A 24,464-nucleotide genomic window follows, 5' to 3' on the forward strand; every position below is an offset into this window, starting at 1 on the left:
GGGGTCAGTGATGAAAAATTACCTATTGGGTACAATGTACACTATTCAAGTGGTGAGTACACTGAAAGCCCAGACTTCAGCACCACACAATATATCTAAGTAACAAAAATGCATTTGTACCCCCTAACTCTATAAAAACAAAAATTAAAAAATCCCTGACAATAGCCTTGTGGGGGTAAGCGGCAGAGGAGGAATAAAAGGGTGAAATGAATATCAAAGAGAAACTAATGAATAAAGAAATTAAACCTTGAAAATAGTTTCAGAAGAAACAATTGTCCACTAAAATTTTTTAATTTCCTTTCCAGTTATACAAAGGTGTGAATAATTAGAGAAGACATTCCTAGTACCTGTGCTTTTACAACCATATTTATTATGCAGTGTGGCAATGCAATCTTTCTCTCCACAACCTCCACCCCCAGAAAAAAAAAAAGTATGAGGAAAAGCGTATCACAAAACCCAATCAGAATTTGCCATCTGAAAAAAGCCATTTTGGAGAGACCTTAGCATTTCTGAAACCAGATTTTGAAATCCTTCTAGGGGCATTTATAAATGTCTACCTGCATTAGATTCACTGTATTAGATTTTGATACCATGCTGTTATAGTCATGCATCTCTTGTCGTGGTAACCTTTAAGAGTTAAATGTAACATCATTGCCAGAATTTACCTAGATTTGGCCGATCTTTGCAGAAATGCTTAAGTGAGGCCAATGCTTAAGTGAGGCCAATTAAGATCCCATCCTGTGCTACAGAACATCTTTCTAATGTTGCTTTCTTTTTGCTTGAACTTAAGACTTCCCTAGGATGTTTACCGTCTTTACTGCATTACCGTATGTACGGCTCACTTACTCCCTGCCCCGATATCACCTGCTAAGTGCAGGATCTATTTTAGTTTAAGAACTGAAGTATCCTGTCTTCTATTCTAAGCAGTACTCTAAAAAGACCCACATTTTACTTACACTTTGCATTCAAAAAATTTAGTAATAGTTACTTGCTGGATTTATGGGCCCTTTGTTTTCAATTGTCAAGACAAGAAAAACTTTTTTATTTACAAAGACTTCTTTCTTAATATCTTATTATAAAGCAAACCCGTACACTGATGTACGTCGAAGATACTGGAATGCCTATATGCTCTTCTACCAAAGGGTATCCGATCAAAACTCCCCAGTATTACCAAAGAAAAGTCGAGTCAGTGTTGTACGGCAGGAAGCTGAGGATCTCTCTCTGTAAGTGTTTCTTCCATATAATTCACTGTGTGATTCGCTAGATGATACCGTGATCTTTTGAGAATATACTATTTGGAATTTAAAGATAATTAGCTAAGCTAGACAGAAATTCTAAAAAGAGTTCCAAAAAGAAAATAAGTAAATGCCCTTTCTTTCTTACTTCTCCCTGGTCATTATTTCCTTGGCAAGAAGTTATTTTGTGTTTAGAAACGTGCATATAAGCTATTTCATTCTAGAATTAAGATTTTTCCAATTTAGAATTGAGATTTTTTTTTTAATGTTGGCAGCATTTATTGAATACACTTTATGTCCAAAGCATAGTACTGTACTAGCACTCAGAAAGTTGTTTTTTAAAGGTCCTGTTGTCAGTGAATTCACCTTTTAATATTTTGGATCAGGAAAGCATACAATTTGGTTTTTTCATGTGAGAAATGTGATTAAATATGGTTCATTAAATTTGAAAACTTGGTTCAATACTTTGTTGTTATAAGATTTTGAATGTGTGGATCTAACATCAGTTTATTTCACTGCTTTTTAATGGCTATACTGGCTGGAAAAGATACCTCACAGTAATATGCAAGAAGAAATCACTTTTGTGCTTGTTAAATTATGGTATTCAGTGTTAAATCCCATATACCAATTAAGTAAAAATTTATGTTAAAATTTCCCTATAATTTCTCATCTTTTATAATGTCAAGACTAATTGGAAGGTGTTAACATTTTTTAGTTGACACCTTATAATTGTACGTATTTATAGGGTACAGTTTTTAAGTCTAGTACCCTGTTTATATGAGTTTGGCAAGTTTTAATAACTACTAAACCAATAGCCAATTTATATTCGACAAAGTTTTCTGATTCTGTCTCTTAGGTCAGCTCCGTCTTCACCAGAAATTTCACCTCAGTCATCTCCTCGGCCCCATAGGCCTAACAATGACCGGCTCTCTATTCTAACCAAGCTGGTTAAAAAAGGTGAGAAGAAAGGACTATTTGTGGAGAAAATGCCTGTTCGAATATACCAGGTAAGAACCGTGTAAAAAATCCTAAGGGAGAAAATGAAGGTAGATGTCAAAATTTATCTTGTGGTTCCAGAAGTACTCCTCCGTGGTCTTCCAGATCAGCCGTACCTCTAGTGCCCTATCATCTATCATACCCACCCTGTCTCATGAATTTCTTATGCCAGGCTACAGAGCTGGCTATATAGCTAGTGCCAGAGTGCTAAAAACGTAAATATGAATACACATTCAGGATTGGCCAGCCCTGTCACTGACCTGCTGTGCGCTCATGTGATGTGGCAAATAAACCGAGTTGAGGGGAATAGGCAGTAAAGAAACTTACTTTATCTAGAGAGAAAAACAAATTAAGGCTCACAACCTAAGACTAATATGTCAGTGATGACCATTATTTATTGAATACCTACTTTGTGCTTCATGCTTTAAACAAATCTCTAGTTTTTAAAAGACTCTTGGAGTAGCAGGTTTTATTCCCATTTTTTAGATGGAAAAACTGAGGTTCAGATAAGGAGAAATGACCTGCCAGTGTCAAACAGCAAGGGTTTAAATCCAGAACTATCTACCCAGTCCCAACTTTATATACTAAATAATCAAAAGCTAAGTGGTTAGAAGCAGAGACTTTAAGAAAAGTATGTAGTCTTCCATTAAGGAAGAGAGAGAATTAAGCCACCTGATACAAGGGAAGCATGGAGTTGGTTGTACTTGGGAAAACCCTGTTTTCCCTTTCTACCCAAAATATCAGGTTAGAATTCACTTGTCCTTCACATGGTGATTTTCCTGAATTTCAAATGGTTTGGTTTAATAAATAATCTTTTTTATAGCATCTTATATTTGGAAGGAAGGTTTTTCTCTCTCCTTTTTTAAAAGTTCGAAGTTTAACATGTTAACTGCCCTGTGAGTTGTATTTAACTCATGCTAGTTTTGAGCCCAGGGCCTCATGAAGTAAAACCTGGACAAAACCCTACACTTCATTCGTGAAAATCTTACTTGTTGATGTTCTTATTGTTATAATTAATATTGACAAATCAATTCTAAAAACGTGGATTAAATGAGAAGTCAATAAATTTTGTTTTTCATTAAATTAGAAAGGATCATTTTGTTTTCAAAGTTTTTATTTTATTGTTACTATAAAACACCATGGCCCCAAGGAAAAAATTTTTTTCTAGTGTGGCAATGTGTTAAAAAAGGGAATTATAAACCCTATTTACCTAATTATATCACTGAACATGTCCTCCATGTATTGAATATTTCACCTTGTTTCTTTATTAATTGCTAATTTTCTTTTGTAGATGGTGAGAGATGAGAACCTCAAGTTTATGAAGAACAGAGATGTGTACAGTAGTGATTACTTCAGTTTTGTTTTGTCTTTAGCTTCATTGAATGCTGTAAGTAGCTAGTGGGACTGTTAGTAAAGAAATAAGGAAGGATTACAAGTTAAATATCTTTTAGCTAAAGCATTCAATGACTCATCCTCGCTCTCACTTGTTAGCCTTCAGATTAGATACAGAAGAAGTCTCCCATAAATGTGCCCTTACTGGGTGATACTAAACCGCAGGCAGCATTCAGAATGTATAATGTAGATAGTGAGTGGGTGTGGGTTTCCACATACTGGCTTTAAGTGCCCTTGTTTACATTTTTATGAAGAATCTAAGAGTAGCTATGAGGTTGAGTAGCTGTGAGATCATGTCAATGGATACAGGGCTTTGTGGAGATTAATTGTTCTTAATTTGTAATCAGATATTAGTAGACTCAAGATTGACTTCAAGTACTTTTTTTACTTGAGTACCATTATAATTATATAATGGTACTTATATTTTGGATTATAATTTGCCAATAAGGGAAAAAAATGTTCTTGGTCTCTTGATTTCTTAACACATCCCATGGTCTAAAGGCTGTATTTTGAGATGATTTCATAATAGAAATGAAGAGGATGTCTTCTCTTAGCCTTTTAAAAAATGTAAATGGAAATTTTTTCATAATGAACTGGTTAGATTTTTCTTCTTAATATTTAACTTTGTCATGTATCATTTTTCATTTCATAACAATATATAATAATCTATAAAACTTCTGTGAAAAATATCCTTTTTTTTCTCCCTGTCTCCTAGACTAAATTAAAGCACCCGTATTATCCCTGCATGGCAAAGGTGAGCTTACAGCTTGCTATTCAATTCCTTTTTCAAACTTACCTACGGACAAAGAAAAAACTCAGGTGAGAAGTGATATATTTTGATAGTCTGTTGTGACAAGAGACACTGGTTAATTCAATTAAAGTTGAATTTATAATTCCAAAATACTGTGAAAGCAGCTTCCTAATTTTCTCAGGTGACTAAGACATTATCTTTAGAGACGGCTAATCTAATGGCAAGGATAGAGAAATACCTGTGATGCATAAAGTCTGCATGTCTTTGGGAAGTGGGCAAAATTGTATCCAGATGTGGAGATCAGGGCAGGCTTTAAAGACATTGATGTTCTCAGAGGATTCTGAAAGGCAGGAATGGAGAAACACAGAGGAATAATCCTAAGCAGAGGGAAGAACCTGAGTAACAGATGAGACTTGCCTAAGGAACCAAGAACGACTAGTTGTGTTGTACTAGTACACGTAAGGGACTCATTTGAGCTGAGACCAAATGTTGGGTTTGGAACTCACTTAGTGCCCTGAATGCCAGAGCAGGGAGTTTGGGGTTTTTCATGTGAGATCAATGAAGGTTTTTGAACAGGGAAGTATGTTCAGAGTGATGTCTTAGAAACTCTAGACATCGACTACATTTGACTCATTATTGGTTTTTATCTTCAGCACCTGGGAAGGTGCCTGACACATTATAGGTTCTGGCTAAGTAGTTGTTCTGCGAATAAATGTAATAGATGCAGAGTCGTTGAGCAGTGGTTTGTAGAATATACCTAGAGTGAGGGGAGACTCTGGGTGCAGAGACTAGTTAGAGTTAGAAAATTGTTGAGCTCCTACAAGAATGAAGAGATTTGGGACAGATTTTGCAGTTAAGATGCTCTTGAGAAGAAAACAAATATAATGTCAACTTCATTTTTATGTGTGATAATCGAAGATATATTAACTGGTTTCAGTCTTTAGTATTTGAAAAGAAGAAATAATGTGTTCCCTTCTTTTAATACCTGGAGTAGGATTAGCTAAGGAAATTTAGTTGGTTACTTTGTGAAATTTGCCCATGCTATTTACACATTGCACACTGTTTCCATTTTGTTTATGCTTCACCATGCTGAGCACTGGGGGACTTAAGGGAAGTGGTGTGGCATTATGGGTATTATAGTCATTATACCTTTTTTTCTGCCTGAATATTTTTATTCAGTAAAGTAGGATATAAATGATTATTGTGATAAAGTATAAAAATGTCAGTGTAAGCTATTCTGAAAGTGGGCATTTTGTGAATGTAAATTAATTGAGCAAAACAAAATGCTACAGGTCAGGCCTTTTTTCCGATTGAAGTTGTTTGATGCAAATACAGAAGATAAGAGTTAAAATCTAAGACTAAGCTTCTTCACGTTTTTGTCAGGAGAGGGGAGGACGATTCATACCACAGGTAACAGAAGAATGCAAAATATTGGCTTCTGGGGTGCACTGAGCCACGTTAATGGGCAGTCGCTGAGTATGTCTTACCCCTCCACCGCACGCACCCTGGATGGATGGATGGATGGGTGGCTGGGTGGGTGGATGGATAGCAGTGGCACTCCATGGAGTCATTTGCTAGGCCATACTCCTAACATTGCTGTCTGCTTTTTTTAAAGGGCTGACACTGAAGAATGGATTGCTACTATTGAAGCATTACTTTCAAAAAGTTTCGACGCTTGTCAGTGGCTAGTTGAATATTTTATTAGTTCTGAAGGACGAGAATTGATAAAGTAAGTGTCAGGGTCTTTTAAGTAAGAGAAATTTGTGTCTCTGCCAATGATTTAGACCAGGAGTTTCTTATAGCCATTTTTATTTCAACTTAAAACTGTTTTTCTGATCAGAGTCAATTTTAAACTCTCTTCTGTGAAGTCAAGAGGAAATTATTCAGGTCACTCAGAAATCATCTCTGTTGCACTAGACTTGGGCACACGTTCAGTGGTTGCAAGAACATGCGAGGCAGCTCACCCACTGGGCGCTCACAGGCAGGGCCTAGACCCCAGCCGTGGCTCAGGGGAGTCAGGAATGCCAGTCCCTTCCCATAGGGACTCACAGTGTGGTGGCAAGAGGTTACTGCACAGTTCACAATGTCACCTATGTTTGGATTCTGGCTAAAAAATTATTTTTCACTAATCTACTGATAGTATATTAGCTATGATAGTATATTTACCTATGTACCTATCATTAAAAAAATTGCCTTCTCTGGTAAAAATTCAAAATACCCCAATCACCGTGAATGTTTACGCCTTACTTCCAGTCATCCTCACCAAGTCAGCTTCTCTTATCCTTGGGGCGTTCAGCATTCTTCCGGGAGGCCCAGTGAGCACTGCCTTGATTTTCAGCGTTTTGTCTCCTTTCTCCCCAGCAAGCTCTCCCTTCACTCTGCGTCAGCCATACCTTCTCCTCACCCCTCAGACCTCCCATGTCAGCTCACCCAAGTGACCTGGCCTCAGACTTCCCTGAGATAGGTACAGATTAATAAATGGGTACCCCCGGCCCCCAGCCCAGGGTCCACGTACCTACCAGAGTCTGGTCCCATCTTGCCCTTTCCTCCTGTTGTTACGGAGGAAAGTGTCCCCTCTTCTCTCGAAATGAGTCTCTCTACACATGCAGACTTTCTCCAGGAAGTTGGCCCTTTAATTATCTCACTCTTATTCCTCCATGATTACCTTGTAGACTTTTCTATCAGGTTACTTCTGTCAGCATACATATATGCTCTGGTATCTTTCAACTTAAAACGAACACACAGGGAATTCGGAAATGCGAGTCCCTTCCCACGAGACAGTCACAGTCTGGTGGTGAGTCAGAGATCTGATCAAACCCCTGGTCTTCTCCCCTCATCTCTGGGTCTGAGCTCCAGATGTTTACTTGCCGACTTCACGTCTCCACTTTTTCCTCCAGTCTCTCTTTCAGCAACAGAAGTGGTTTTTTTTTTTAAACAAATTAGGTCGCGTCACTTAGAGTTCTTCAGTGGATCCCTGTTGCACTCATAGTAAAATACAAAATCTTTACCATAACCCACAGAGCCTTACGTGATCTGGCCTTTGTCCTTCCAGACTCACGCTGTCTCGCTTCCTCCTCGCTTACCTGGCTGGAGCCATCCTGGCTTGCTGGTTCCTTGAATGTGCCAGGCTTGTTTTCCTGCCTAAAGATCCTGGCACCTGTTGTTCCTTCTATCTGGAACACTGTCCCCTCCCCTGTTTCCTAGTGAGCACCTTCTCCAGATGTCAGCTTAAACATCACTTATTCTGAGAGGCTGTTCCCAGTCACCCCGTCCAAAGGAGGTTTACTTGTGCATCTCCTCCACTGAACTCCATCCTCTTGAGGGCAGAAGCTGAGTCTGTTTGGTCCCCTCTGGTTTGCAAAGAGCCTGGTAAATAGTAAACACTCAGATATTTATTTGTGCGTGCATGCACATATCCATTTATCTTTGTATTCATGAAGAGAGAAGTAATAAACATTTCTTCGAAGTGTTGTATGCCTGTCCCTTTAGAGTTTGCATTAGAGATGACCTTTCACCCATTTTTCCAGTTCATTTCCAAAATCTTTTCCCAGTAGGACTCCCAAGTATTATGCTAGGCATTAGAGTGTCATAGAATCATCATCCATTTGGAAGGAACATAGCATATGTTTTGTTCATTCCCTATATCCAAGGAGGCTTGCTTTTAAATATCTCCAGAGAAATTCTGTAACTTCCTTTGGGAAAATGTTTTGATTTCTTAGTATTCCTAATGGTCAAGAATCCCAGTGAATTCATCTAAATTCTTCCTGATAGAGTTTATTATAGTTTGTTCTTTCTTTATGAAGACCAGTCACTCATCACTATCAATTGCTATAATTTCACATGTTTGAAGAATTAATCTTTTTTCTCTAATCACTTATTTCTTTAGAACCTTTAAGATATCTTAGATTGTCATTATTACAACTAAAAATATATATACTGCACTAATATTTTAGTAACTGTAAATGTGAAGAAGATACTGTATTTTAGATCAGCCCCTCAGTATAGTCCTTTTTTTAGACAATTTTAAAAATGCAATTATAATTGTAAAAAATTAAATCTTTAATATTGCTTACAAATTGATCCAAAGAATTCAGACTCCTAACATGAAGATACTTAACATCTTTTAGGAACCTTCATTGTGGAAAGTGTTAAACATACACGGAAGTAAACAAAAGGGACCCTCTCCTGTACGTGTTCCCCAGCTCAGGTTGTCGGTATTTTGCTAGTCTTGTTTTACCTGTCTCACACACACACTCACATGCATGCTCTTCTTTCCCTCTGAAGTATTTTAAAGTAAATTGCAGGCAACTAATTTCACTATAAATTTTCAACATGTATCTCTAACAGATTAAAGTTTAAAAAAATACACACTTTACCATTATCACACCAAACAAAATTGATAATTCCTTCATATCATCTTATACTTAGTCCATGTTCAGATTTCCCCCAGATGTCTCAGAAATGTCATTTTACCATTAAATTTGTACAAATTGGGATCCACCGAGGTCCACACATTGCCCTTGGTTTATATGTCTCTTAAGACTCCTTCAGTGTTCAATATTCAGTAGTTCCTTTAACCCACTACCCGCCTTTTTTTGAGCCATTTATCCTGGGAAGAGACTGGCCATTTGCCCTGTTGAGCTCCCCGTATTCTGGATCCTTGCATCCTCTTGATGCCCCTGACGTGCTGTGAGAGGAAACGTGCGGCACCCCTGTAGGTTGTCTTCCCAAAAGAATTGTACCCAAATCGGATGAAGCCTCTAGAGCTAGATGTTGTGGGAGTTCTTGTTATCTTTTTAAACTTATTTCTAGTTGTCACTTAGAATCTTACTGGACTTGGAGCATTGCCCTGTGTGTCTGTTTGAAATCAGGCAGCTGCTACATAGCATTCCCAGTTACAGGGAATGAGCAGGAATGCGGTGCCTCAGGAAGCTCTGCTTGGCCCACGAGCAAGTGCTAATGCTCTCGGAGTCTTGAATTAACATCTTTGAGTAATTTTGTTCCTTGCATATTAGGTGGGACCTGTGTGGGGAAGGTTGGGTTTACAGAAGTCTGACTTGCTTTTTCACACCACATTTCTCTTTCAGGATTTTCTTGTTGGAGTGCAATGTGAGAGAAGTACGAGTCGCCGTAGCCACCATTCTGGAGAAAACCCTAGACAGTGCCTTGTTCTATCAGGATAAGGTCGGTCTCATATTTAAATTTTTATTTATATATTCTGTTTTTACCAAATGTTTTAAATTGCAGGTAATAAGAAAGAGAGCCTAGGATTGGAGTCTGGTAATTTTGCCACATGAAATGCACCTTCTATGAACTGACTTTCTGGTACACGCCAGGGTAGAAGTCATTCTGTCCCTTCCTCCTCATGTCCCAGAAACCAGGATAGGCTAGGAATTTAGCTCTGCTTTGGTTTGCTTCAGGATTTTCTTTCTAGAACACTCCCTTTTTGGAGTCCTTTCTCAAGAATTTATATTAGATCTCTCTGAACTGAGACCAACGTGGGTCTAGAAATTCTAGTCTAGACCGACAGACATCTTGAGCCACCCCTGCTTTGTCTCTTTGCTCAGAAGCTATTTTCCTGATCTAAACCTGCAGATGGCAACCAAACCAAATAGTGCCGTTCATCCAGGGGCATTGGCCAAAAAATGAATGGTCCCTTCATGGGTCTCCGTTATTTCCTAATCTTTGTTCCTGTTTCTCTGAATTTCTTCTGGCCTTATTTTCTGCAACATATTTTCTGGTTCACAGCTCCACATATACACGTGGCAAAACAAACCTTGGTGTTCATTACCATCCTCAATCCCCAAAGATTTTAAGTCTTAGGGAAATAAATGACATACAGTGTAAATCTGATTATTCAATCTGTTATTAAGTCCTAGCAAATACAGCAGTTACTTCCCAAGTTTGCTGTTTCAAACAGCTGACACTACATGGAAAACTTTGAAAAATGTTGTTTTCAGAACAAATTGGCTCCTTATAAACATTGGCTGAAGGCAGTGTGTCTCAATAAACTAAATGCAAATTTTAGGAATTGCTGCTTCAAATTCAGATGCAGGCTTTGCTATGCAACCTTGAACAAGTCCTTTAAGGAGGATGTTGATCCAGCTACAGTGCCTGGCACCCAAGCACTTAGTTCCTCAAATAAGGTCATCAAATATGCTCTTTAGGAAGGTCTTAGAAAAAGACTATCTCTCGATTCCAGGAATTATTAGGAAGTTGAGGTTTACTCTAAGACAGTGGTTTTTGATCAGCTTAAATAGCCGAGCCATTTTTTAAACAAAACCTTACCTGGATGCAGAATATATAAAATAGGTCACTGGGAGCTGCCTAGGACAGTTTCAATAACATTGCTTCACCCCCTGTAGAAATTTCCTAAGCTGTATCATGAATCCTTAACATAAGGACCATCTCACGCTCCTCCTTCCTCCCATGTACCAGCTCAAACAAAGGATAAAGGCAGTGTTAGTGCAGTCCCCCAACAGCTAGAGTCAGGCCGTAGCGTATCACCCACCAGCCTCTAAAGGCAGGACACGGGTAGAGAGGGAAGGCATGGAGGATGTAAGCGTGGAAGCCATTTGCTCAGCATCTGTCTGATATCCAGCTGATGTGTTTTCATGTCTATTTCTCCTCCACAATGGAAACGGTGCCTCTTGCCACTCCCCCATATTGTAAAGTACTTTGAAAATGAAGTGCTATATAAACGCTAAATTTTTACTGTATTTATGATGGGTGTGACAGGATGGATGGGAATATTTCAAAAGTATGAATACCATCTTCAGAGGAAATGAACTAATAAGAATAGTAAGTAAGCCTGGTCTTAATTTTCAGATCACAGATGGATTTCTAGGGACTTGTCCAAAAACAGTTGGGGTGGGAGGGAAAGAAGAAGCAATGTCATAACCAAAACGGTTTCTAAACAAATAAAATGTTTTTCAAAGCTTTCCATGAGGCGTCAGCGGGCTCTCAAGTAAGTTCACGGCTAAGTGGATATCACCGTTGTCATTCTGTCAGGCTGTTGCTCTCCATCTGCTCCATCGGCTTGGTTTCTAGCCCCTATGCCTGTGTCTGTGTTTTTTATTCTTTGCATCTGTGATTATGTGAAGAAGCAGCATAGTGGAGGGCGGGATTCAGGAACATGTCTCCCCCACACCCCGCCTTTTTTTGAGACAGAAATTGGCTCTGGAGAAAATGTGACTGTTAGTAGAATCATGCCTTTGACTCTGAAATCTAGGAAACTAGGCTTTCCTTGTAATTACCGCTGCCAGCTCCAGTCTTTCCCTGGAAGGTAGAACTGAGGATTCTGGTTTTGCTCTCCAAAGCATAAGTCCCTCTGAATCTTGAGACTGGATTGTATCAGTCAGACTTTCCTTTTGTTCTTATGGCAGTTTACTTCAAATTAATCCTGTTACAAATGTCTGTCTTGTATTCTTTTTCTTTATGTAATTTTATCTTTTCTCTAACCAGTTAAAAAGCCTTCATCAGTTACTGGAGGTACTACTTGCTCTGTTGGATAAAGATGTCCCAGAAAATTGTAAAAACTGTGCTCAGTACTTTTTCCTGTTCAACACTTTTGTACAAAAGGTAAGTTATCTTTTTTGTAATATCTTTTCCTAATACAGCAGATTTATAGTCTAAAGAAATTTTATACATGGAAAAATTTTAGACTACATGGTATGGTTTTATGAGAATTTCTTCTTAAAAATCTTAATTTGAATTGTATTACTTGCTAGAATTCTGATACAGGTAGGTATAGATACTCATTGATAGCAGTAGAATACTTTTCATTAAAAGCAGTGTTAGTTGTTCAGTAGCCATTGTGAAGCAATGTGAGGCTCAAGAGTTTTTTAGTTAGATTTTAACAAGTACTTTCTGTATGTAAATTATAGCATTTAAAAATACGTTGACTCCTTAAAACATCTCATTTAGCTGTGTTTTTAAAACAGATTTTTGTCTGGATAGGAATATAATTTTTCATTCTCGATATTTTGTGACAGCAAGGTATCAGGGCTGGGGACCTTCTTCTGAGGCATTCAGCTCTGCGACACATGATCAGCTTTCTCCTCGGGGCTGGTCGGCAAAACAGTCAGGTAACACTGCTCACTTTGATATTCCTGGTAGAACGGTCGTGGGTTTTGTTGCCACTTTGTTTCTCTTTGTAGGTGATAAATATTTTTAATTTCATAAGAGTCCAGGTACTAGTGCACATAGACTTTAAAATTCTTTGGAGTTCAGTTATTTTTACAACTTCTTCATGGAATTTAGTGTCATAACCCATGGAAATGACTACTTAGAATATCAGTCAAAATGTGAAGTGTGAGTGTCACAGGAGGGAAAGATGGATTCTGATGGGAAATTTCACAAGCCTTCAAGGAACAGGTGGTATTGGGGTCCTCTGCTTCCTCTCTGGGGCTGTGAACAAGGCTATTTTGATAGTAACAGGTTGTTTTAAGTCCAATGCTGATAAAACAGCCAGAATTCAAATGTAAAGTACTGTTACAAACTGAATGATGTTGCACATATAGTATTATTCAAATGAAAGGAAAGTTGTTTTGTAATAGTAGGGTTGGATATATCCAAAAATGACTCTTCTGTTTGAAGTTCCTATATTGATGTGTCCCTCCCATCTGTTACATTTCTTTTGTTTGACAAATTTAAAATGCATAAAACGTTAACATGCAGTAATAAGTACTGTTTATGGAGCACTTATATGTACCAAATACAACTGGTCACTTTGTGGTGGTATACTTTTGATAGTCACAATTCAGTAAAAATTAGGCAATTTCATCCCCATTCTTCGGCAAGAATTAAAACACAGAGGTGTTAAGTAACTTGTTAAAGGTCACAAAGCTAACATACAGGTGGATCCGGTATTCAGACCCAGCTGTGCTGATTTCAAAGCCAGAGCCTTCCCCTGTATGTAATACATCACATGAGCAATTTTCCTTCCTTTGTTAAGGGAGGCAGACTTGCCACTTGGGCCTCTCAGCTTCCTCTTTAGTATTAAAAACCAAGTACTGACACTGTAACATGCTCTGGGTGTTGACACAGTATTGAGATTTATAATATTCCTTTTCCTCTATTAGCTCTTTCCCATCTGGGACTCCGCTGACACTCGCGATTGATTTAGATTTACTGTAATTCAGCTGCACATATTATCAATATTATTTTGCATTTATAGAGCAAACATTTGAAAACATTTTCACTTGTAATATTTTATTTGGTCCTCAAAATCACAAAGTAGAACAGATAGCCTTATCTTGGCCGTTATATGAAGAGGTCAGGTGGTGTTCGGGTAGAGAGCGTGCCCACATTTATACAGCCCAGTGAATGGCACAGGCAGGGCCAGACCTCCAGCCTCAGGGGTTCTCCTGGTATACTGAGGCACAGGAAGATTACCTGACACATCCTAAGCATTCAGTACCAAAGGTGAAAACATGAATGGATTGGTTTTAGAATATGAGTTAATATGTCTAGGGGGAAAACCCTTTTGAGCTGGCTTAAAACCTGTGACCTTTTTGTACTTTGACCTCTTCTACTATCAAGCATTGAGAAATAATTGAGGCCCAGAATATCATGAACCAGCACATCTTCTCCCATTTTGTGTTATTTCTAACCACAACAATAATGTCCACTTTGTCTTCTCTGATGACAGATACGTCGATGGAGTTCAGCACAAGCACGAGAATTTGGGAATCTTCACAATACAGTGGCATTACTTGTTTTGCATTCAGATGTCTCTTCCCAAAGGAACGTTGGTAAGCTTTAACAGCTTAAATACAACAGAAAAAGGAAGAGATTGAATTTGTCGAGCGTGGAGAGTAATAACGTTAGCAATTAAATGGATATTACCTGTTTCTCATTTGACTATTTGATAATTGAGGAGCACTTAAACTTTCTGTTTTAAATCATGTTAAGCTTCACCTTATCACAGGAGAAAGTGAGTCAATCATTTATTTGGGGAGGTGGGAGGATATATGAGTATTTTTTAAAAATACTAGGATTAAAGGCTAATTGAGAGTTCATTCATCACCAAAATTTGAATAATTAATATAGTGGGAAAATCAGCCAAGGTGTGGCTTGGAGTCTCCTACCTGTGTGAACTTTGACCAAGCCACCTGACTTTACCAATCCTTAATACAAAATAAAAATATTAAAAACATAATTCCCGGAGGGCAGCAGCAGGGTAAGTGTGACTACGGACGCTGCCCCAGGAGCGGAAGCTGTGCTATCCTATCCCCTCCTCTTACACTTCGCGTTGCAACCAATAAAGGCCATTTCTACTGTAAAAACAAAAAAAAACATAATTCCCCAGGTGTAATAAGGATTAATGAGATAAAATGTTGAAGTACTTTGTAAAACCAAAGGGGATTCAAACGTAAATTATGTCATTCAAATATATTTGAATATAAGGTATAGTTGGTAGCATTTCCTATTTTGTCACCCAGAACCAATAGCATAGTCATCATTTAGTATAACAGAGGCACAAGTTGTCCTATATGATTATCCAAAATCCTAACCTATGTGTGTACTGTGTTTTTATACTGCTTCTAGGCCTTGTCATGACAGTAACAACAATAGTAATAACACAAAGCAGCTGAAATGTATTCAGTGTTTTCTGTGTGCTGTGCCTTACATGGTGCTTTAAATGTATTGTGTTTAATCCCCACAGCAAACCTGTGAGGGTATTATCCGCTTCTATGGGCAAAGAAACTAAGATACGGAGAGGTTTAGTCACTTCACAGGTCTCCACGCTAGTTGGTGGCAGAGCAGCCAGGATATGAATGCAAACTCTGACCCCTGGGGCTGCGGTAGGTGGTGCTTTAGTGTCCCCTGGCTAGGAAGATCTAAAGGCAGGACATGGGATAAGTATCACAGGCCGTGATTCTGAGAGAGAAATGCTTATTGATTCTCTAAAGGGATGCTGGAGGAACACAAGGACATGGTTGTAAGTAGAGTTCGCTTACTAAACTCTGACTCTTTCATCTAGAAAGACAAAGCTACCTCATTTCATGAGTTCACACTGTTTTATAAAAGAAAATTAAAGTATGCATTCTTGTTTTTCTAGCAAATGAGGTGACCGCTTCCATATGGATTGATTTTACTTAGCACAGGTGGTATTGGCCATTATTTGAGGACAGTTGCTTGAGGAACAAAAGTGTCTTATCCACTGTATCTTCAGTGGCAGCCTTGGGCACTTTTTCGTATACTATCTACATTTTACCTTTTTGAAAGATTATCTTGAGTGGAGTTACTGGGAGTCCACAGCTACACTGTAGGCATACACTGAAGGAGGTGGGCAAACGTTTTCTCTCATCTGCATGACTGGCTTCCCTGCTATGCTAGACCGTGAGGGACCAGCTTGTAAGTTCTGAGCAATTGTGTGTGAATCTTGAGAGAGTCACGTTACCTTATGCCTGTCTGTTTTGTGGAATAACACCAAGTGAGACAGATTTTGTTTTGTGCTTTGCTTCTTTGATCTCCTAAAGCTCCTGGCATATTTAAACAACGACCACCTGTTAGCGTTGCTCCCTCGAGCCCTCTGCTGCCCCTGCATGAGGAAGTGGAAGCCTTGCTGTTTCTGTCTGAGGGGAAACCTTACCTGTTAGAGGTATGTACTTGTTACTCTAAAGCCATTTTCTTTTTATTTTAGTTATTTCTCCTATTTAAGGAAAAGCGCCTTTTTTTTTAGTTACATTTTGCATATTGCTCTGATGAAGAGGAGTATTGTTAAGAGAAGAAATAATTCTTTCAAACTGATTTTTCTTCCTGTGTATAAGTCAAAAATAAATAATTAGTAGAAGAGAATATATTAGTCCTCTTTTCTGCCAAGAAGTGGCCCTCTAGGCCCAGCCCAGCCAGCCACCCTCCCATGCCCCAGGGAAGTAGATAGCGCTTCACCAATCAGAATCATGCAGTTTGTCAGAGAGGGCTTCCCCCTCCATCTCTTGTGTATCCCTGGTCCTGGAATGCTATAACTCGGAACCTCGGGTGTTTGGAATTGGGCTGCCCCATCCGAGCCGCCTCTTCCACCCAGAGATGCCTCTCCTGCGGACTTAATCTTCCAACTCTTCTTACACGACCTGATTTATACACATGTGAGTCCATGATTAGTATGCATTCTGGTTTTTAAAATCACAGCAACAGTGCTGTGCTACATCTCTCTCTCTCTCTCTCTGTCTCTCTCTTTTTTTTTTTAGATTAATATTATTTTTTGGATCCATCAGTGATTAATTTGAGGAGAGAGCATTTGCCTTTGAAAATCTGATGAGAGTGACTCACTCTCTCCCGAACAAAAGTGTACACTTGCACAAAATTGTGTAAATTTTCAGACAGGCTCAGATACCTTGAAATCTATCTGTAGACTTCTAGTTAAGAAACCCTGTTTTGATTCAGTGTTGATCATCTTAATTCTGAGTAAATTTCATTAAAGTCAGGAACAGCAGATTCGTTGTTAACTGTGGTATAAGAAGAGCTTACCTCTGTTACTTCCTCCCACCAGGTGATGTTTGCTCTGCGAGAGCTGACGGGCTCACTCCTGGCGCTCATGGAGATGGTCGTGTACTGCTGCTTCTGCAATGAGCATTTTTCTTTCACTATGCTGCATTTTATTAAGGTAGGACGTGAGTTAAACCTAGCAGTAGCCAGATGGCCGTTGGTTGAGGCTCCAGAAGAGGATTCCTTTGCTCCAGGCAGTATGCTGCTTTTAGTAGCCTAAATTGTTTTTTCTAATCATAAAAATAGTCTAGGCTTATTTTTATTAGTTTTTAATTACATAGATAATATACTACTACATTCTCTTTGTGAAAAATTTAAGCATACAAATGAGGCTAAAGTCTTCTTTGACCACCACCAGTCCTCCTTGTCCCCTCCCCTCCCCCTACCCCAAGGGCCAGTACCATCACGTTGGCATGTTTCCTTCCAGGCTTCTTGGTGTGAATTTACACTACACATACCAGTTTCTGCCCACAGAATTTCTACATATCTTCCTGCCTGCACCAGTATTTACAACAGTGATGTTGACAAGAAGCAGGTTGTTAGTGGATTATGTCTTTAGGCTCTTACTACCATGTGTTTTGCCCTCAGCCTTTTTTGTACAGACCTATATCAGAAATGATTAAGTTCCTGTCTTTGCTATTTATTAACTATATGACCTGGGGCAGTTTCCTCCTCTGCAAAATGGGAAGAAATGTGACTGACTTCACCGGTTGTGAGGATTTAGTGAGCACCTGACACCTTGGGAGTAGGATATTATAACACAGTATCCTTTTCTACCCTTATATATGTATGAATTTATTAAATTGTCCAAAGAAACATGAGTTTTATGAACCTTGCTTTCTTCACTTAGTGTATCGTGGCAGATTGTTCTGTTTCATAAGCTGACTTTTTTATATACTTCACTCGTAGCATACTTACCTCAGAGCATTCTCGTAGCTATACCATCATATTCTGGAAAACAAAATAGGATATATACATACATAAATTCAGGTCTGTTTAGTGACTTACCCTCTCCCCTTTCCCTTCATCCTCTCTCCTCCTTCCTAATTTAATAGTAAAGTATCACAGAGTGTTACAGCTGGAAGGACCTTAGAGGTTGTTTATTTTAGTTCCCAGATTTAGCACTTGGGGAAACTGAGGCCCAGAGAGGGGAACTGACTGGCCCAGGGTCCAGTTAGTGGTAGAACTAGTACTTGGTTCCAGTGCGTTGATTGCCACTCCAATGCGCATTCACTGAAATTTTTATACTTTTAAAAAATATTTCAGAACCAGCTAGAAACGGCTCCACCCCATGAGTTAAAGAATACATTCCAACTACTGCATGAGATATTGGTAAGTCATAAATGTTCTGATTCGCTTGTATTTAGGTATTTATTAGTCAGCATGTATTTGTAAATAAAAACTTGTATGTCCTTTTATTGTTTTTCCCCTTCATTTGGTCTGCATTTATCAAGCCCTATTCCTGTCAGTCATGTGCTTCATGCATTACTGATTTAGAGGTGAGCAGTTACCAAGCTCTACCTCTTTGAACTCGGTTACGTGCGGGAGCTGGACAGGTACACGGCGGTTACAGTGCACAGAGCAAAGGGGAGTAGCGGAGATGGGTAACCCTTACTGAGGCCTTACAACAGGTAAGGCACCGTGCTAAGCACAAATGTTGCCCTGTGTAAACCTCATGATTACCCACAGAGGTAAGTTGCTGGCTTTACAGTTTATCAAATCTTAGACACAACTGATTGTATATGTGCTACTAAAAATATTTTTAAGAGTCAGGAAACTGAAATGTAATCGATCATAGGATGCTTTCCAATTTTGGAAATATGAAAAGCAGGAAAAACATTCAGTTATAATCAGCTATATTATTGGAAACTGAGGTTTAGAAAGGTGGAGTGTTTCGCCCAGGGCCACCCTTGGCAGGTCGAAGATGTGTGGCAGAGTCAGGATCCGAGCCAAGAGACTGGCCCCAGAGCCTGTGCTCTCTCCCAAACCCTGAGGAGCTCGGTGAATTGCAAGTAAGTGGCATGACTAGAAGAAGGAGGGAGAACTGAGTAGAGCTTGGGGAAAAAGCCCAAGCTTTGTCATGAAAAGCTTTGGGTACCCGTGCTAAGGCATGTGGGCTTTTTCCTGCAGGCCAGTGGTTATGAGCTAAGGAGAGAGACACCCTAAGCTAGTCTCTCACCCTAAAGAGAGGGAGGGACTGTATCCCTTAAAGAGTGGGGGGCTTCTTAGAGAGAGGGACTGTGTTCCCTTTAGGTCCCTAATACTTAATATAGGTCTTGGCACAGAGTGGCCATTCAATAAAGGGTTTTGAATAAGAAAAATAACATCTTGGGTACCATTTGTTAAAATCATATTTTTCTGGTCCTTTACCTGCTTTTGGTGTTTTTACAAACTTGGGAAGATTGTTGCTTCTCAAGAGTAGGACTGTGTATAGTTCATCTGATCAACAAAAAACCCATGTAGTTACTACCCTGTGCGCAGTTCAGAACTGGAAATATAGTAACAAGTGAGACCCACATTCAGCCCTATATAGCATGGCAGAAACGTTCACTTCACTTTTTAGAGCCTGTATAATAACAAAACGTCAACACATTTTTAGTAAACAAGTTAGAGCATAAACCTCTAATCCACAGAGAACTGTAGATATAGTTGGTCAGAACATACGGATAGAAAATGAATGGGTCTTTAAATATTATTTAATAGTTTTTCTTCTTAGTTTAAAATTTAAGATATGTTTGCGATATATGGTGATGACATAATATTTGTTTATATTGGGTTTTGTTAGGTCAGAAACCAATTTCTTGAATTATAAAGAAGGCACCAGTGGCTATGACACAAGGTTCTTCTTTCATTCACCAACCTTTATTTCCTTCCTTTCACAGGTCATTGAAGATCCCATACAAGGAGAGCGAGTCAAATTTGTGTTTGAGACAGAAAATGGATTACTAGGCAAGTACGCCTGGCCTGTGAGCAAATGTCTGCAGTAAATATGTAGATCACCGATTGTTCTGGCCGGTTCTGCCTCCTGCTGCTCTCCCTGGCTTAGATCAGTGACACGTTAGACGTCTGGTCAGGGCCACTGGGTTCCCTCGTTCTAGTTGGGAGAATTAAAACCCAAGGGTCTTACCACCCTAGACACTCTCACACCTTCAGTAAAGTGCGGCTCGAGGTCCTTTTCCCAGCTCAGGTGAGAGTCAAGGTGTTACGGTTACGAGCTGAAGGCCGCTCTCTGGTGGGGGAGACCTTTCATTCCACACCCCAGCCACTGGGGGGAAAAACACTAAAACCTCAGACTCGGGATGTTGTCCAGCTCATGGGATGTGATTGTCTTTTTTCCTATGATGTGAATGTAACCAGATTTCCCTTGTAAACTCATAGATGTTTTCTGTCAAGGATTTCTTTTTCAGAAGGCTACATTGGCTTTAATGAGCTATTTATTAGAAAAAGTTTAGTTAAAAATAGTGTTATTCACCTTCCACCACACACTTATATTTCCAGTTAATCTGAGTCATTTTAGATTTTGCTATATATTAAGAGGAAATTTGGGGTCTCCTGTTATTGCAGAAAGGAGATTTCAGCTAAGAAGTTTAGAAGCTACAGCTTTCCAGGGCAGCCCTTTGGAACAGTGTACTCTAGTCAGAGCGGTACCCAGGCTCTCTGTAACCTAAAAACTATAAACTCCTTAGGAGCAGGACCAAGTATTATTTATTTTTAAACCCCTGAAACACAGAGCAGGAAATATTTGTTGAACTAAATTAGTATAAATTTCCATTTATCGAACTAAAAGTGTTATAACTACTCTTTTCTCAGTAGTATGGTGTGTAGAAAAGTCTCTGGGTGAATAATCAGCCAGTGTAAATTTTAATTCCTTTCAGTTCTTCTGAAAGTCAAACTTTCACCACCGTGTATGTGTTTTGGTCCTATTTAAAGTAGTGTTTCTACCCATTAGAATTTGGGGGAGTCTGTTGAGTCAGGTAGCACCACTCTTTTTAGGTAAGTTGTTCCTCACCTGCTTATCAAAATTGTTTGTCAGTTTTTGGAACAAGAGACCTGTGATTACTTGGACCCACTTCTAGCTTAGTCCTTTACTCTTAAAATGTCCTCTTCTTTTCCTTCAGCTTTGATGCACCACAGTAATCATGTGGATAGCAGTCGCTGCTACCAGTGTGTCAAATTTCTTGTAACCCTTGCTCAAAAGTAAGTATAGATTTAAAATGCAGAGAGGAAATGTTGTTTTAATTACCAGTCAAATACGATCAGAAAAAAAAAAAATCTGCCCTTATTTTGTTACCTAGAGAATCTGACTCAGAGAATGCTTGCTTGGAAGGTATAGAAACCTATTTAAATGATACTTTAAAAAAAAATGTGAACAGGGAGTATTAAAAGAGTAGCAGATCTTACGGAATCCAAAAAACAAAAAAGCTAAACCACCAGGCCTTATTAGTCATATGTGATGGGTGGTTTCAGTGACATGCCCAGAATCATAGAGCTAAGATAAGACTTGAACACAAGTCGATTGACTTTAAAGTGAAAGTGCTTTATTTTTAATTGTGGTAAAATATACATAACATAAAATTTGCTATTTTAACCATTTATAAGTATACAGTTCAGTGGCATTAAGCATATTCACATTGTTGTGCCACCATTACCGCCATCCATCTCCAGAACTCTTTTTCATCTTCCAAAACTGAAACTCTGTACCTATTAAATACTAACTGCCCATTTCTCCCTTCCCCCAGCCCCTGGCAACCACCATTCTAATTTCTATCTCCATGAATTTGACTATACTGGGTACCTCATATAAGTAGAATCATACAGTATTTGTCTTTTTGTGTCTGGCCTTGTGTCTTCAAGGTTCATCCATGTTGTAGCATGTGTCAGTTTCCTTTTTTAAGACTCAATAATATATTGTATGTATATTCCCCATTTTGTTTATCCATCTGTCTGTTGATGGGCATTTGGAAAGCAAAATTTCTTGATGTTAGAAGAAACCTTAGTGATTTGCCAGTTTAACTGCCTTGTGCAGTACACGGGCAAACGATAGATCAGAGTGACAGTGTAATGCCCAAGGTTCTTGAGCAGACTACACTGCCGTCACTGAGTCTTGCACCGTGCCTTCTTTACAGCTTCATTTATTTTGCTCCAGATTTTTGCTGATTCCTAGGCACAGGATTGCTGTCCCTGGACTTGTACCATAATAAGAATGAGGAATCTCTTGGGCTTGATCTGCTCCATTTGAGCTTCCTAAACAGATACAAATTAGAGCCCAATTGAAATAATACGTGAACATGCATTTCCCAGATAACATAGTATTGTGGACACAGATGGATGTTGTCCCACCACGATTGTGAGTTCAGTAATGACCCTTGATATTGGCAGCAGGTCATCATAAATATTTGCCTAAGAGTGGCATTTCCAAATAGTGCTGGGGCCACGTGATATGTCTGAAGCCAGCAGATGCTCTGTCCAGACACCAGTGTGTTCATACTTCTGCATCCTTCACACATCCATTGACATACACATTAGTGGCAATATCACCTTCAGTCCTATCTTCAAATGTGAAGGACAGCTTGCTACGTAGCCAAATAAAAATGGAAAGAGAGAGGAGGCTCCAAGACCATGCTTTAAAACTGTTTTTCCCATAATCTCATTTTTTTATTCAAATCACTAAAATTAAAGACTAATTTGATTATATCAAGAGGTCATTATTAAATGTACAATTCATTATGGATTTTTGTTACATTTTTTAATTTCTAACTTGGAATAGAACTGAGTGGTTGAGAGACTCTGCACTACACATTTACCTTGTTCTACTGCCTTTTGAAGTTGAAAACATGAATGTATTACTTATCCAAACAAAAAGAGAGTAAAAATTTAATGTAAAGCCAACTGAATTTTAATGAAAATAGCATTTGTGTTTCAAACTAAAAAGGTACTGTAGATTAAACAAGTATATTTGCAAAGAAAGCATTTGGCTATTAAAAATCTCCTCAATCACCAGGTGCCCTGCTGCTAAAGAGTATTTCAAGGAGAATTCCCATCACTGGAGCTGGGCTGTACAGTGGCTGCAGAAAAAGGTAATTGAACTTTGAATTTTTCTAGCTATACTATAGGAATCAGTAACAGCCCATCTCATCAGGAAGTATCTCTTAAACCTAATTTGGAGACTGACCTCAAGGTATTTTCAGACTTCAAACATTTCTTTGGTACAGTTGATACCTGCTTGTATGCATTAAATTTGTGTTTTCATACACGTGTCTTAACTTTGCAGGTGAAAAGGTAGGGATGATTATATAAGAAGGTGTATTTGACTGAGGTCTTAAGAGTGGAATTGAAATCTTCCATGAACCTCCTAATGTGATAGAAGGCCTGGGTAGACTCACATCCTGTTTTGGTTGCATTTTAGACACTAATGTCTAATGGTAGAAACTGTGGGCTCACAGGGGCTCATTTGTGACTCTGACATTTTTGACTTTTCATTTCAGATGTCAGAACATTATTGGACACCACAGAGTAATGTCTCTAACGAAACATCAACTGGAAAGACCTTTCAGCGAACCATTTCCGCTCAGGTGAGGGTTGTCTTTTGTTTCTGTGTGGTTCGGAACCTCTGATGGAGCATTCTCAGTGTGTTTCTCAGAAACTGCAGCCGCAGAGAAGAGAGGTATGGGTTGAAAATGAGAACAAGCAGAAGAAATGATTGAATTCCTGTGAAAAGACAACAGATTGGTGCGCACTTAGGCACAGCTGTGCAGATTGTTTGCCTAGTAGCAAAGTGGCGCAGGTTGGTTGGGCCAGTCGCAGCGGGGATGGAGGTTGAGCAGGGTTCTCTGGTGGCCACGATGCAGGTCGCACTCTCAGGCTCCCCGTGCCACCAGAGGTCAAATGAGGGGGGTCTTCCCTGGTGGTTGCTGCTGCCACTGAACAGCCCCTAACTTTTCCTTCTTATGTTTAAATCTCCTGCAGGACACGTTAGCATATGCCACAGCTCTGTTGAATGAAAAAGAGCAATCAGGAAGCAGCAACGGGTCAGAGAGCAGTCCTGCCAATGAGAATGGAGAGAGGCACCTACAGCAGGTATAATGGTAGGGCATGTCCCCATGTGAAAGGGTGACCCTGCTCTTAAGCTTTCCAAAAAGAGTTTCCGGAATCAAGGAAAAAAGATGCCTCCTCTCCATCGTGAGTCTAAAGAGACACCAGCTCCACCATCGAAGGGATCTCAGTTTGGAACTCACTCACAGTGTGCTCGCAGAGCTGAGCGGTGCTGCAATGTGAAATTAATACACAGTTTTGAGGCGTCTGTGGCTGGCCACTCACTCAGCCTGGGGACAGTCCTGATGAAGCCAGGCCGCTGATGTGTTTGTTCCTGCTTGTTCACTGCATTCCGCCAGGTTACTAAAAAATCCCTCTTCTGCTTTCACCAGCCTTCCTGGAAATACAGACCCTTGAAGGGAAAGGCCTCGTGCTATTCATGGTATTGACCTACTGGCCAGGGGTCAAAGGATAACTTTAAGCTTATTAAATATATATACATATATATTATATATTTTTTCGGTACTGATCACTATAGTAGAAAAAGAAAAGAAATATTTATT

At 39.2% G+C, this 24,464-nt stretch overlaps 1 protein-coding gene across 1 annotated transcript in view; it reads left to right on the plus strand.

Moving 5' to 3' along the window:
* The window catches only part of USP24 (ubiquitin specific peptidase 24), a 139,723-nt gene that overhangs the window by 110,767 nt on the left and 4,492 nt on the right, over nt 1-24,464 (plus strand). The window contains 17 exon segments of the mRNA XM_012639336.1: nt 1,082-1,223; nt 2,092-2,242; nt 3,523-3,618; nt 4,339-4,442; nt 5,990-6,103; nt 9,462-9,558; nt 11,839-11,955; nt 12,369-12,461; nt 14,027-14,129; nt 15,861-15,982; nt 16,874-16,987; nt 18,136-18,201; nt 19,752-19,818; nt 20,988-21,066; nt 22,871-22,946; nt 23,355-23,441; nt 23,836-23,946. Of these exon segments, the coding sequence (XP_012494790.1) occupies nt 1,082-1,223; nt 2,092-2,242; nt 3,523-3,618; nt 4,339-4,442; nt 5,990-6,103; nt 9,462-9,558; nt 11,839-11,955; nt 12,369-12,461; nt 14,027-14,129; nt 15,861-15,982; nt 16,874-16,987; nt 18,136-18,201; nt 19,752-19,818; nt 20,988-21,066; nt 22,871-22,946; nt 23,355-23,441; nt 23,836-23,946 (1,739 nt within the window).

The sequence above is a fragment of the Propithecus coquereli genome, unplaced genomic scaffold, assembly GCF_000956105.1.
Source record: "Propithecus coquereli isolate 6110/MARCELLA unplaced genomic scaffold, Pcoq_1.0 Scaffold14, whole genome shotgun sequence".
Lineage (NCBI taxonomy): Eukaryota > Metazoa > Chordata > Mammalia > Primates > Indriidae > Propithecus > Propithecus coquereli.